Source organism: Bombina bombina, chromosome 1, assembly GCF_027579735.1.
Source record: "Bombina bombina isolate aBomBom1 chromosome 1, aBomBom1.pri, whole genome shotgun sequence".
In the NCBI taxonomy this organism is placed as follows: Eukaryota; Metazoa; Chordata; class Amphibia; order Anura; family Bombinatoridae; genus Bombina; species Bombina bombina.
In genome coordinates this window covers 953583662-953598646 of record NC_069499.1, presented here as the reverse complement: position 1 = coordinate 953598646, position 14985 = coordinate 953583662, and the positions used below count along the sequence as shown (strand labels likewise).

The window sequence follows — 14985 nt, the reverse complement described above, 5'->3', positions numbered from 1 at the left end:
ACTATTGGTTATCCAAGTGTTTAAACAATATGTCACTGCTATATTGATCAAATTAAAAGTTCATAATTTGAAGAAATTTACTGTATTTTAAGTACCGCATACAATAGATGCACTGTGATTAAACAATTCCTCGATTATCCTTAATACAGGATAAATAAATCCACTGTAAAATTAAAAAACTAAATAGTGTAAATATAATATAGAATTGTGAAAAAAATGTGAACAAAAGGCAAACATAAGGAATAAAGGGGATGTGATACTCTCTAAAAATAAAAAAGTGTGAGTGAACATTTATTAAATTCCACAAAGAGTGTATTGGACAATATGTAAAAATAACATTTAGAAATAAAGAATATTACTGCACTGTGATAGAGTGAAGAATTAATAATTGTATAGAATAATATTTAGTGAGGTGAATATGTGGAATCTTATTACGTGAAGAATAGAAATTGTATTAAATAAATGTATGGCTTGTAAATACAAGAGTGTGATAACATGATTAATCGCTCATGAAACTTAGTGAAGAGCTCTATTTTTGTCTATTTTAGTACCCATATAACAAGTTTTACAAATTAACCTACAGTATAGTATAATATCAAGCAGATACAGATGACTTAGATGCCATATCTATGAAACGACTTGCAGTTTTCGGTTGATATAATTTATTACAAACAGATATACATCACAAGTATCACACTTTGATGCAAATAATAAAATGATGCAAACATGCACCATTTGTAGCGCATTCAATACTTTATTTCTCTCTCGATGCATGATTATAAGTATTTGACAGATACACTAACTCTTGCCCTTTAAAATCTATTGACAATCCAGCTCGCAAATGAGAATCTGTCAGCTCACTAAGGAAATGTGCTTTTCGAAATTCCATTTGTCACACTGCGAATACTGACCAATGAGAAGTCACATAGCGCCATTTTGGTGAACCAATTAGAATACGTAGGCGGGTTTTAGATTCCATCATTACCTGCTCCGTCCGCCCGGCGCGTACCCCTCTGAGGAAGCGTAATGTGAAACGCGCGTCAGGGGCACGAACACGGGGTTATTGAACCTCTATTTTTAATTTGCTGACTCAGCCTTAGCACTCTTAATATATGCCGAATATCTATAGACAGTTAAAAGTAATCAGGTCTCCGCTATAGAAGAGACCTTTTGGTAGTTTAGTCCTTTATTTCCTACTAACTTTTGTTAGGTGTTTGTAATGGGACATTTCCAATGGTGATCCCTGTATGACTTATTTATGCCACCTATAGATCAAATTAGACCAGTGACGTTTTGTAATCTAACCAGAGCATTTCTGTGGTATTTCTCCTGCTAATAGTAGGGAGCATATTTCGAAATCTATAAGCTTACGATATCTAAGCGGTTTAACTGCATAGCATTCAGACTAGCTGACAGAGCACTACTATGCAAGTTGCTAAATTACATTTGTGACTCAGATAAAAACTGGTGGATTGATAAACATTATGCTAATGAATTTAGACATTTTACCATATAGATATATCTGAGACTCTAATGTTATGTAAACCAATATTGCACTTGTTAAAAATCATATGATCAACAGTGATCGGTTTGTCTGGATACTGGGGAATTTTGTACATTTCATGCCCTATTTTCTTCAGTGACCATTTGATACACTGGATACATTTGCGGCAACGTATGTTAGTTTGTAGCAAATAATATCCATTTAAGCTATTCTATTTCAACATATTCACCCCGAGCAGCAGGTTACACACAGCAACTGCTACTGCTACACTGGTGACCTAATAAAAGGCACTCACCATATCTTATTTCTGAATCTAAGGTTTATACCTAATATCAATGGGCCCTATATACTTATAACCTAACAATTACCAGTAACAATACTGGGAATAATAATTAAAGCGCAACCTTCGCTTAGTTTGGGAATAAAACACTAATACATTTAAGTGTGTGCAGGGACAGCTAATTAATGCACTAATACCCAGCACATCTAATTATATAGTGTTTTGCCCATCTCTCTTTGTGCAGACTTGCCTTTACGGAGGACTAACTAATTCAGCAGTTATTTTTTCTTGCTGTCTATAGCCTATCGTATACTGCCAGGGATCAATATTAAAATAATATAAGTCAAAATTTTGAGTCAGAGTGCTATTTGATATACCAACCATATTACCTGAGTTCCAGCTAGTTTTAATTGTATGTGTGTGTGTGCATGAGTATGAGTCCAGTCGGACTTTAAAATATTTTTCACCAATAAAGTTATTTAGTATAAATGAGCATGTTTGTATGATTTTATTCATATATTTACTTATCCTTTTTTTTGTCTGACCTTAATCTTTAGTGGGTCGAATTATTATATAACCCAGCAACCTGCAGTCTCTTTGTGTTGCAAATCTCTCTGCACACATTTTTGTACATTTTCACCTATCCACATATAGCAGATAGCCAAACCAGTACTGAAACGGTTATCAGTAGAGGTAATGGAATATGAGAGTATATTGTCGATCTGAAAAGGGAGGTAGGAGATGAATCTCTATGACCGATAACAGAAAACCTATGAAATAGATCCCCGTGAGGAAAACCATTGCATTCAATAGGTGATACTCCCTTCACATCCCTCAGACATTCACTGTACTCAGAGAAAACGGGCTTAAAAAATGCTGAGAAACGCATATCAACGTAGAAATCTTAGCACAAACTTACTTCACCACCTCCATAGGAGGCAAAGTTTGTAAAACTGAATTGTGGGTGTGGTGAGGGGTGTATTTATAGGCATTTTGAGGTTTGGTAAACTTTGCCCCTCTTGGTAGGATTGTATATCCCATACGTCACTAGCTCATGGACTCTTGCCAATTACATGAAAAATACAAAATTGTACTCTCTTGCCCCCATAAAAAGAGAAGCCTCAAACATGAAATGTTCTGTATGTACACTATACTAACCTAGGTACCCCCTAAAAAATCAAACCCTTCACATTATAAATTGACCCTAAAAGTGGAACTTTCAGTGATTTTGATCATTACATTAAGACTTGAGGTCTAAGTCTAAGGATCAAGAATGTGCAAAACATTTATATATGTACATGTATCTTGTACCGTGATCTAGAGATCCTTTCTTTTCCTCCAAGTAGCTAGGACCATACAGAGCTGAGATATTTAGGTTTCCATAAACATCTGTATAACCTAATTTTGTAGTGCACCATTACACAAAGATGGCTACTGTGGTTAAACCAAGGAAAATAAAAATAAAACACTGGTGGATTTACAATACCAATACATAGGAGGTAATAACTAAAAATAAATAATAGGAACATTAATAATAGTCAAGCAACCATCTTTATAATTATTGGACCACTTGAGATGCATTGACCAAATGTAAAGATCATTACCATAAACTTGATGTATGCCCCATGGAGAAAATGCAAAACCTCCTTAGCACACTTGTTTAGAAATCCTTGCTAACAGGTGACACTCAGTTGTTACCATAAAATCTAATAAAATTGTAACAGAACTGCAAAAGATAAAAAGTAATCTGGGTTTTGCCTACTTCTACAGAGCCCCGATGAGTAACTTTTTTCCCTGATTGATAAACTAATGATATTTTCCAGCCCTACATGGATGTAATAGTTATGTGTGAATATACGCTCATAAAATTATGGATACATCTACACAGACACTCATACACATGAGATAATGGACAATAAACTCATTGAATTTGTCTTAGCTGCATCTAAAAGAGGGCAATTTAAAATATACCTGTTTTTTTTTAAATAGATGTTCTTGTGATGAAAAGGTGGAGTTTGTTCTTAAAAGAAAAGCACTTGAGTTTCATGTATCTTTATGATTCAGATTATACAATTCTAAGAAACTTTCTCATTTATTTCTATTATCAAATGCATTTAGTTCCTTTGGTATCCTTTGGAAGGCATTTAGATTACTTCAGGAGCACTATATGGCAGCAGCTAAAGAAAATGCCTGTAACTAAATTATACATTTGCAAGAGCACTGGATGGCATCAGTGTTTACACAGACTTCTGTCATACAGCATTCCAGGCATGTTGCACACTGCCTAACTAGGTACAGGTATTCCCTTCAATGAATAATGCTGTGAACACAAAGCAAATTTGTTAATAGAATTTGAATTTTATATTCTATCTGAATCATGAAATAAAAATGTAAGGTTTCATGTCCCTTAGTCTTATGGTGCATACCACTATCTACAAATAAAACCAGTGAGCTTTTCTTCTAGGAATTAGTAAGCAAAACACACATTTCCTGTTTCAATGGCTAAACAAAACCGCTTTAGCAAATTCTTGAAGGAATAAAAAGTAGTATAAAATAATGCATAGGTTTTATATAGTAACTGTGCTTTTAAAATAAATATTAAAAGGCTGTCTTAGTATTTACAACACGTTTACAGCTTAAACGTCAGAAATCACAGAAAATTAGGAGAGCTATTTTTAATAATATTTTCATGGCAACCAAATATTTTGAAAGAAAGAAAGGAAAAAAAAATTAATTTTATTTTTACGTAACCTCTTTTGAGATAAGACTTTAATAGTTACTTTGGTACATATGAGACAGAATTCCGGTCTACACTGTCCCTTATAATGACAGAATATTTAGCAAAATCAGAATGACCACCTTCTGCTTTTGATCTTGGAAGCCGATGATTTACAGGAAATGCAAAAAATTAAATACGCCTTTATATATTTTTTCCTACACACAGAATAAAAAAAGAAGTATTTTTGTCCATTGCAATTCCACAACCTGTAAAAATGTGTAAAAAAAGAAAAATAGTCCTAACAGCCGTTTTAGATAATCTAAAATAGTATAATTTACACAGGAGTGCCTTGAAACCTTAGTTTAACCATATTGCTGGGGTGCAGATCAACATCTGTTAAAATGTGTTCTTAAATGCACAGTAAATTATCTCTAGTAATAAAGGAATATGCAACAGTACTCATTAAAGAGCTGCTTAATTACAATAACGTAATAAAATCATACAATCATTGATGGGATCACGTGATTTCAAGGCTGGGATCGGATAATGGGGGACTGCCTATGCTGCTAGTCACGCCCCTCAGTCCGATTCTTGAATGCATCAAAGTGGAAGGGGCTACAGGACACCATATAAAATGGCGTGAAGGTGATAAATCATATCTATTGAAATTGGTTGTGATGAGAACGTTCAATATACACAATGAGCTATCACAACCACAATACTCTTTACCCTAAATGTTTTAGTACTAGGTCATAAGTCAAATTAAATTTGAGCAAAATGAAAATGTAAGAGGCTCAATTCAGTTTATCTGAGCAGTCATACACTGTTTGAACAGTGAAATAAACCCATATTTTTCTTCTTTTTTTAAAACAAAAAAAGGAGCTGCTCTAAATGAGACAGTTTCAAAACCTACATTTCATACTATGGCTGGATATATTCTTGTAAAATATGGATATTGTACACCAAGTTATTCATTTTCAACAGGATATTCCAAAATGTTACCTTGGGCACTGTATTATAATCCCAAATCAAAATGTTCTACATGTTCCAAACAAAGTTCTGGAAGCTAAGAATATTATGGATTACACTAGTTAACTGCCTGCGCTGGTGGTCTGGGACATTCAAATACACTGACATGAAAGTAAAATAAATGCCAAGTAGTAACATTTGATAACACTTTACTTTTGTTAACTAATTTGCTTCCTTTTCTAGGTATCCTTATTTAAAAGCATATCTAGGTATGCTCAGGAGCAGTAACTTAACTCAACATCATAAAGATGAGTCACCACTATTAAACATTGTGCTATAAACTTGATTCAAGGGACATTGACACATATATAGAATGCTTAAAGTGATAGTAAATGTTGCCCTTTGTCTAATCAGATCCAGAATGTTAGTGATATTTTAGATGGAGTTTAATTCATCAGTTGTAATGAAGATGCGCTATACAACTTACTTTTTAATGTAGTGCAGAAATTCAAATTCCCCACGCTCCTATCGCCGACTTCAAAAGTAATATTGTTGTTTGAAATATTCTTCAATCTGCGCTCTGGTTGCAACAAAAGTGCCGTATGGCTAGAACGCTGATTGGAAAACACTTCAAACCATTACTCAACAATAAAATTACTTTTCAAGTAGGCAGCTGTAGCACATAGAATTTGAATGTCAGCGTTACATTAAAAAGTTATAGCGCATCTTCATTACAACCGATGATTTAAACTCTAACATATCGCTAACCTTCCAGATCTGTTTAGACAAAGGCGAAAGTTTACTTTCACTTTAATTTATTATAGCATTTCATTAATACATGATTCCCTCTGGTAATCTCTGTAATAGGAGGATGAACATTATCCCATGCCATTCCAAAGGAGGACACGGCTGGTGAATGGCAGCTATGTGTGTATGCAGTTCATGATTGGCTTAGCAGGTATCCTCCTTAGAAGTAGCAATTCATTTTAACTGTTTATCAACCTGTCGGGGTTAAACTCACAGCTGTGAAAAAACATTTGTGTAACACCAAAGTGCTCTAATATATAAGAGCATTACATTAGGATGTTTCATTAACAGAAATAATCTACATTAAGAATTAGAGGTAATTGCTAATAATACGAGTATTATCCTGCTCTTCAATTTTTTTCGGAAATAAATACATTTTGTTTTAATTAAAATTAGCCCCTTTAAGGGGGTGCGTAAGTTTCCACCCATGATTAAATTTACAACACTCATAGGTTTGGTCCTTGTCCGACCCCAATATATATTTTTCCTCAGTGATATCTTGAGCTTGGCCAGTGTTTTATGTTCAATACAACTGGTAAAGGGGGGGGGGGGGGGGAATAAAAAAAAATCTGTAAATCACTGCACCACAGGAAATCTGGTAAAGATATTTACAAGACAACCGTTACTAGGTTACTAACCATTTCCTTTAATAAGATGGAGGCAAAATCTGGATGCTGCGGAGAATTAACCCCTAGGTTCCTGGCACATACAATCTAGTTTAAATCTATTGCATCAATACATAGGATGACTGTGCTTTATCCCTTAAAACAAACCAATAATGACTTTAGCACCCCATAATTATTACTCAATGACAATACTTGATGAGTCAGGCCACATTGCTCTATCATGGCCTTCATTATCAACCGACTTACAATAGAAGGCTGTTGATACAAGAACACAAAGTGTTTTTAGGACTGGATTTCCACCACACAAAATCTTATGTCTGCACTCCGATTGCCAGATTCAGTTGAGGAAGCTTTCTGGCCCTCTAGCAGAAGACAAAACACACAAGGCTTTACGGCTAAATCTCAGCCACCAAAAGTAGCCAGTAAACGATCTTCGCGCATCCAGAAAAATAAAAATGGCTAGTCCACCAGTCATGAAACACTGGGAAGCAATATGGCAGATCTTGTGCAAATCCAGGTATGGTCAGGTGAGCTGGACTCTGGGTACCTACATCCAGAAAAACTAGAAACATTTGCACAAAACTGAACAGACTGACTGTATAATTTATGAGCAGCAACGATTAATATATTTATATATATTTATATAATCTTGAAGGAAAAAAAAAGTTATCACCTTTAACGACTTGGAAACAGCTTGACATAAAGTCAGTGCTAGCAGGTCAAGAAATATGTCATTTATCATACTTTTTTCTTTTACAAAAGAGGTAACCCAGCCAACACATACCCAGGGATTAAAAACTTGAGTGTGTGTTTTCTTCTTTAAAATTACATTTACAGTATGATGTTACAGTATTAATCATAACTTGTTATTTAATCAATGTTCTAATGGTTCATTTTGTACAATTATTTTGATCCTAGAAGCATATGTTATAATTGTGCAGGGAGGAACTTAAAAGGCAAGACCTGTGAAATGTTTTACATTTTTTTCTCTCTCCATCTTTTAAACATTGTTATGAATAAATTTAATTTCCTTGATATGGCTAAACCATCGACAGTATGATTGTTTCTTTTTTCTCTCTCTCAGCATGCTTCACCTACAAGGCAATTTTCCCTATAATTACACCAATAAAGAAGCACAAAATTGCCAAAGCAAGTATCCGGGTATTTAAACCCTCTTCTTTTGCCAGGTGGGAAGATGGAGACATTGGGTTGTTTACGGTCTGAAGTTTTCTTAGTCTCAATCCATCTTCCTCCTTTGAGAAAAGAAAAACAAAAAAAACACAAATCATTCTAAAAATTCATGTTCAACACTTACAAATACATTATTGTTCAGTACATGCATTTCCTATGCATATATAAAGAATGTAAACAAAGTTTAGCCTTCCTTGAAAACAGAATGCCTCATGGCATACATACATAATTTATGCTTACGTGACAAATTAATTTCCTTCATTGTGGTGAGAGTCCACGATCCATTAGTTATGGGAATTACCTTCCCTACCACTTGGAGGAGGCAAAGATTCCCAAACTCCAAGAGCTCTATATAACCCCTCCCACATACCTCAGTCTAACGCATAAAAAGAGCAAAAAAATAATAAAATTTTTTTTATGGAGCAGGGAAATATATCTGCTTTAAAAAGTAAAACAAAAACCCTTAAAAAAGAAAGGGTGGGGACCAGTGGACTTTCACCACCATGAAAGAAATGAATTTATCAGGTAAGCATAAATTATGTTTTCTTTCATAAAGGTGTGGCGAGAGCCCACGATCCATTACTCATGGGAACTAATACCCAAGCTGTGAAGACCACGAGTAATAACAAAGGGAAGGATTTAAAAACCTCTTTTTCACCAAGAAATTAAATACACAACCAGTAGACACTCGTCCACCATCTAAGTAGCACACAGCCAAACCAGTACTGAAACATATCATTACATGTTATGGAATAGGAGTATATTGTAGAATATACAATTAAAGACTTGAAGGGAGATAAAAATCCCGAAAAAATTATTTCATTATTCAGATAGAGCATAGAATTTTAAACAACTTTCCAATTTACTTCTATTTAATTTGCTTGCTTCTCTTGTTATCCTTTGCTGAAAGGTTTATCTAGGTAAGCTCAGGAGCAGCAAAGAACCTAGATTTTAGCTGCTGATTGGTGGCTGCATACATATATATATTATAATAAAAAGTTGCACCCAGGTGGTAAATCGCCATAGAACAGGCTAACAATGGTATTAAACCAGTTGTTCGTTCCTGTGAGTGCACTTCTCTCTGTATGTATTTAGTCTCCCTATGGGAAAAAGGGGCAACCAGACGTGGACTCCTTGCTCAGTGTGCTTAGAGGAATATGGCTACACCACATTGACGAGGCCCAATGAAGGCCGAAACGATCGTCTGGGGTTGCTGTGTTCCTTGTTCAGAGAGGAATTGCCTGGTATTTCAGCGCTGGACTGACCGTGGGATCAGACTGATATGCTACAGGAAAGTTCCACTCTGTGAAAAGCATTACTGGGCTAAAAAGTTGCACCCAGGTAGTAAATCGCCATAGAACAGGCTAACAATGGTATTGAGCCAGTTGTTCGTTCCTGTGAGTGCACTTCTCTCTGTGTGTGTGTGTGTGTATATATATATATATATATATATATATATATATATATATATATATATATACATATACATATATACATACACACACACACACACTTGTATGCAAAAGTTTAGTCACCCCTGACAATTTCCATAATTTACATTTATAAATAATTGGGTGTTTGGATCAGCAATTTAATTTTAAATGAAGGACAGAGTAATAATTCAGTAGTGAAATAAGGTTTATTGGATTAACAGAAAATGTTCAATATGCATCAAAACGAAATTAGACAGGTGCATAAATTTGGGCACCCTTGTCATTTTGAATACCTGTAACTACCTAGCACTGATTAATTGGCACACACAATTGGTTTGGTGAGCCCATTAAACCTTGAACTTCATAGACCGGTGCATATTTAAGGTGGCCAATTGCAAGTTGTTCTCTTTGACTCTCCTCTGAAGAGTGGCAACATGGGGGCCTCAAAACAACTCTCAAATGACCTGAAGGAAGGGGAAGGCTACAAAAAGCTATCACAGAGATTTAAGATGTCAGTGTCCATTGTGAAGAACATAGCGAGGAAATGGAAGACCACAGGCACAGTTCTTGTTAAGGCCAGAAGTGGCAGGCCAAGTAAAATATCGGAGAGGCAAAGGATGGTGAGAACAATCAAAAACAGCCCACAGACCACCTCCAAAGACCTACAACATCATCTTGCTGCAGATGGTATCACTGTGCATCGTTCAACAATTCAGCGCACTTTGCACAAGGAGAAGCTTTATGGGCGAGTGATGCGGAAGAAGCCTTTTCTGCACACGCCACAAACAGAGTTGCTTGAGGTATGCAAACGCACATTTGGACAAACCAGCTTCATTTTGGAAGAAGGTGCCGTGGACTGATGAAACAAAGATTGAGTTATTTGGTCATAAAAGGGGAGTTATGCATGGCGGCAAAAAAACAAGACAAACACTTGCTACCCACAGTAAAATTTGGTGGATGTTCCATCATGCTGTGGGGCTGTGTGGCAAGTGCCTGTACTGGGAATCTTGTTAAAGTTGAGGGTCACATGGATTCCACTCAATATCAGCAGATACTTGAGAATAATGTTGAGGAATCAGTCACAAAGTTGAAGTTACATCAACGACCCAAAACACTGCTCAAAATCTACTCTGGCATTTATGCAGAGGAACAAGTACAATGTTCTGGAATGGCCATCCCAGTCCTCAGACCTAAATATCATTGGAAATCTGTGGGGTGATTTTAAGCGGGCTGTGCATGCTCGGCAACCATCAAACCTAACTGCACTAGAGAGGTTTTGCAAGGAGGAATGGTCCAAAATACCTTCATCCAGAATCCAGACACTCTGTAACAACCCAGACATACAAAGTGTCGTTATTACTATTATAAGTAGATTTACTAAGTTACTCTTAGACATAGTAGAAATAACCCTCAGTCATGTAACAGTACCATATCAATAGTTGTTAAATATAGGTGTGTTATCCCAAGCATAAATATATATAAGCAGGTTCTGATACCTATATAGATTGCTAAGGATGTTAATATAGTTATTTACTAGCACAGTGTCAATATCTGAATGACACTGAAGCTAGCAAGACAACATGGTGGATAGTATGGATATATAGCAAGTGATCACACAGATTAAGATGAGCAACGAGAATATAGATTAAGTTTAGGAGAAGTTAACTACTGAAACAATATGAGACAAGTAATAAGTCAGAGTTCGTTACCAATCGTTGTTGTGGTACCAAAGTTGCCTGAGGCTGAGAGCGTTGATACTGTTACTGAGCAGAGCGGTGTGAAGTTGCAGAGAGCAGCCGGAGAGCTGTTTGCAGCGTGGGGTTGCGGATGAATCTGATGCGGCCGTCGGTGACGTCACCCGCCAAACAGCTGAGCGTGTAGGATCCGGAGAAGTGGCAACCCGAACTGGGAGAGGTGGCTGAAGGATCCGGTACAGCGGAAAATGCTGTAAGTAAAGAGTTCTGATGTAGAAGGTCAGAGTCAGTCTCAGCAAGAGACTAATAGCAAAGGTTGGGACAAAAAGTAGTCCGAGGATATCGGAGGGGCTAGTATCTCTGTAGTTAGGACATTCAATACCAAGCAATGATACTAAACAGAGGTGTGCCTTATAAAGGTGTTGCAAGATGAGATGGAGGCTGGGAGGATTAACCCATCATTACCCATAAGGATGTGACAGAGGGGTCCCCCAAAATGAACCACTCTGGGGTTCAAGGATGAGGCCTGTCTGGGTTACGCCGATGGAAGATAGAAATGAGTCTTGGGGCGGACAGATTAACGGAAGGCTCCCAGGAATCATCTTCAGAAGAATACCCTTTCCAACGTATCAAGTACTGCAAGCGGCCAGAGACTCTTCTTGAGTCTAATATTTTCTCCACCTCAAATTCACAATCTGGAATAACAGGAACCTGAGAAGTAGAACTAGTAGATGGATTCCTTAGTTCTTTGTACGGCTTTAGCAGGTTAACGTGAAAGGTGGGGTGTATCCTATAGTCGTCGGGGAGTTGCAAAGTGACTGCATTGGAGTTTATTATCCTCTTAATTGGGAAGGGTCCAATGTAGAACCTATTCAATTTCCTTGTGGGTGTACTGAGACGAAGGTTCCTCGTTGATAGCCACACCAGATCTCCAATCATATATTCGGGTGCTGGTCTTCTCCTCAAATTATAGTAAACTTTCTGTCTATCCTGAGCAGTTTTGATATTGTCGGCAAGAATAGAGAAGGTTTCAGCGATATTGTTAGTGGTGTCATTAACTACTGGGCACTGACTGTCATATTGAGGATTGACATGAAACAGTGGATGAAATCCATAGTTGGCGAAGAACGGAGTGGTCTTGATAGTGGAATGATGAGCGTTGTTATGGGCAAACTCTGCCAATGGAAGTAGTGATGACCAGTTATCTTGATTTTGTGTGGCAAAACATCTAAGATATTCCTCCAACCACTGATTCGTTCGCTCCGTTTGACCGTTAGTCTGGGGATGATATGCGGTACTTAAACGTTGTTCAATGGAAAGAGCCTTACAGAGTTCTCTCCACATTCTAGAAGTAAATTGCGTTCCTCTGTCTGTGGTAATTGACAGAGGCAACCCATGTAGTTTTATGACGTTATCAATAAGTAGGGATGCGGATTCCATAGAGGTTGGCAGTTTGTGAAACGGAATGAAGTGTGCCATCTTCGTGAACAAATCAACAACCACCATGATAGTGGTGTTATTGCTGGATTTTGGTAGCTCGACTATAAAGTCAGCAGCTATATGAGTCCAAGGTTTTTCAGGTATGGGTAAGGAGAGTAGATATCCTACCGGCTTGTGTTTTTCAATCTTGCAGGTAGTGCAGATGTCACAAGACTGAATGTATTTCTGTATATCTGTGGACATATGTGGCCACCAGTAAGATCTCTTAGTAAGTTCTAAGGTCCTTTGTACCCCTGGGTGTCCCGTTAGGGTTGAATCATGCATGGCTTTGAGTATAGAGATTCTTAGAGATGGAGGTACATATACCTTATTGTCTTTATGGTATAACCCATCAGTACCTCTTTTTAGCAGGTATTGAGGCAATGTAACATCAGTTTGCTGATGTTCATGGAAGGAAAATCCTTCATTAAATAGTAATCCAAGTGATTCGCGAAAACAGTGATCTGGAATAATAGTTCCATATGGTGGTTGTACAGTAGGTAATTCGGGTAGTCTTGAAAGAATGTCAGCTTTTTTATTTTTTGATGCGGGTCTATAAGTTATGTTGTATGTGAACCTTGAAAAGAAGAGACTCCATCTGACTTGTCTAGAAGTCAATGTCCTATGGGTTTTGAGGTATTTGAGGTTTCTATGATCTGTATAAATTTGGATAGGTTTGTCAGTACCCTCTAGGAGATGCCTCCAATGCTCTAGAGCTGCTTTCATGGCAAGTAGCTCCTTCTCTCCAATATGATAATTTAATTCTGAAGCTGTAAGAACTCTAGAATAGAATGCAATAGGGTGAATGGGTTCTTGAGATGAGGGGCGTTGGGATAGGATGGCGCCAATAGCGTAGTGGGAGGCGTCAACCTCTAAGATATATTGGAGGTTTGATTTGGGAAAAGAAAGTATGGGTGCTGTAGTAAAACATGTTTTCAAATACTGGAAAACTTTATTTGTGCTTTGTGACCATATGAATGGAGTTTGGTTCTTTGTTAGTTCAGTTAGGGGTTTTGTTATGCTAGCGAAATTCCTTATAAATTTTCGGTAGAAATTAGAAAAACCTAAAAACTTCTGAACGTCTTTCTTCGTTTTTGGGATTGGCCAGTTAAGTATAGTTGAAACCTTGTCGGTTTCCATGGAGATACCCTGTGGTGTAATGTGGTATCCCAAAAATGTAATGTCCTGAGAATGGAAGATACATTTCTCTAGTTTCACGTACAAGTGATGTGCCTGTAGCCTAGATAGTACAGTTCTGACTAGCTTGATGTGTTCATCAATGTTAGATGAATAAATTAATATGTCGTCTAGGTAAATCACCATTGACATATCAAGTAGATCTCTGAATATATCATTTATGAACCTTTGAAAGGTAGCAGGGGCGTTACAGAGCCCGAAAGGCATTACGGTGTATTCGTATAGTCCGTAACGGGTTCTGAACGCCGTAAGCCATTCATCACCTGGTCTAATTCTTATCAGATTATATGCACCCCTTAAGTCAAGCTTTGTAAATATAGATGCACCCCTAAGATGTTCTATTAACTCTGGAATCAAAGGAAGGGGGTAACGGTTTTTAACAGTTCTTTTATTTATTTCCCTATAGTCTACAATGGGACGCAGGGAATGGTCTTTGTTTTTGACAAAAAAGATACCTGCTCCTGCTGGAGAGGTGGAAGGTCTTATAAACCCTTTCCGTAAGTTTTCGTTTATATATGTTTTTAAATGAGATAACTCATTTTCAGATAGTGGGAAAATGTGGCCATAGGGAATATCTGATCCCGGGATTAAATCTATTGGGCAGTCATATGGCCTATGTGGTGGGAGAGTTTCGGCCTCTTTTTTACAGAAAACTTGTTCAAATTCTATGTATTGTTGTAGTATTTGAACCTCTGTGACTGACAGTATTTGTATATTTGGTGTACATGTAGACTGACAGTATGGAGAGTTAAAAAGCACAGTGTTGGATTCCCATAGTATCGTGGGTTGGTGTAACCTAAGCCATTGTAGCCCAAGTATCAAAGAATAGATGGGTGATGTAAGTACATCAAAAGTTATGTACTCACGGTGGTTATTTTGTGTTGTAACCAGTATGGGTACTGTCTGGTGTGTAATAGGCCCTGACTCAAGTTGTTTACCGTCAATAAGGCGCACCAGAACAGGTTTCTGCTTCTTAACAAGTGGTATTTTATTTAACTTGACAAGTGCATAATCAATATAACAGGAATATGCGCCAGAGTCAATAACAGCTTCAGAGCTGAGGCGGCGGTGGTCCCACTGCAAAGA

At 37.1% G+C, this 14985-nt stretch overlaps 1 protein-coding gene across 1 annotated transcript in view; it reads right to left on the bottom strand.

Moving 5' to 3' along the window:
• Positions 1-4500: 4500 nt before the first annotated feature.
• VAPB (VAMP associated protein B and C) overlaps positions 4501-14985 on the bottom strand; it is a gene marked incomplete in the record, with an annotated part of 264351 nt that continues 253866 nt past the window's right edge. The window contains 1 exon segment of the mRNA XM_053704629.1: positions 4501-8158. Within this exon segment, the coding sequence (XP_053560604.1) occupies positions 8000-8158 (159 nt within the window).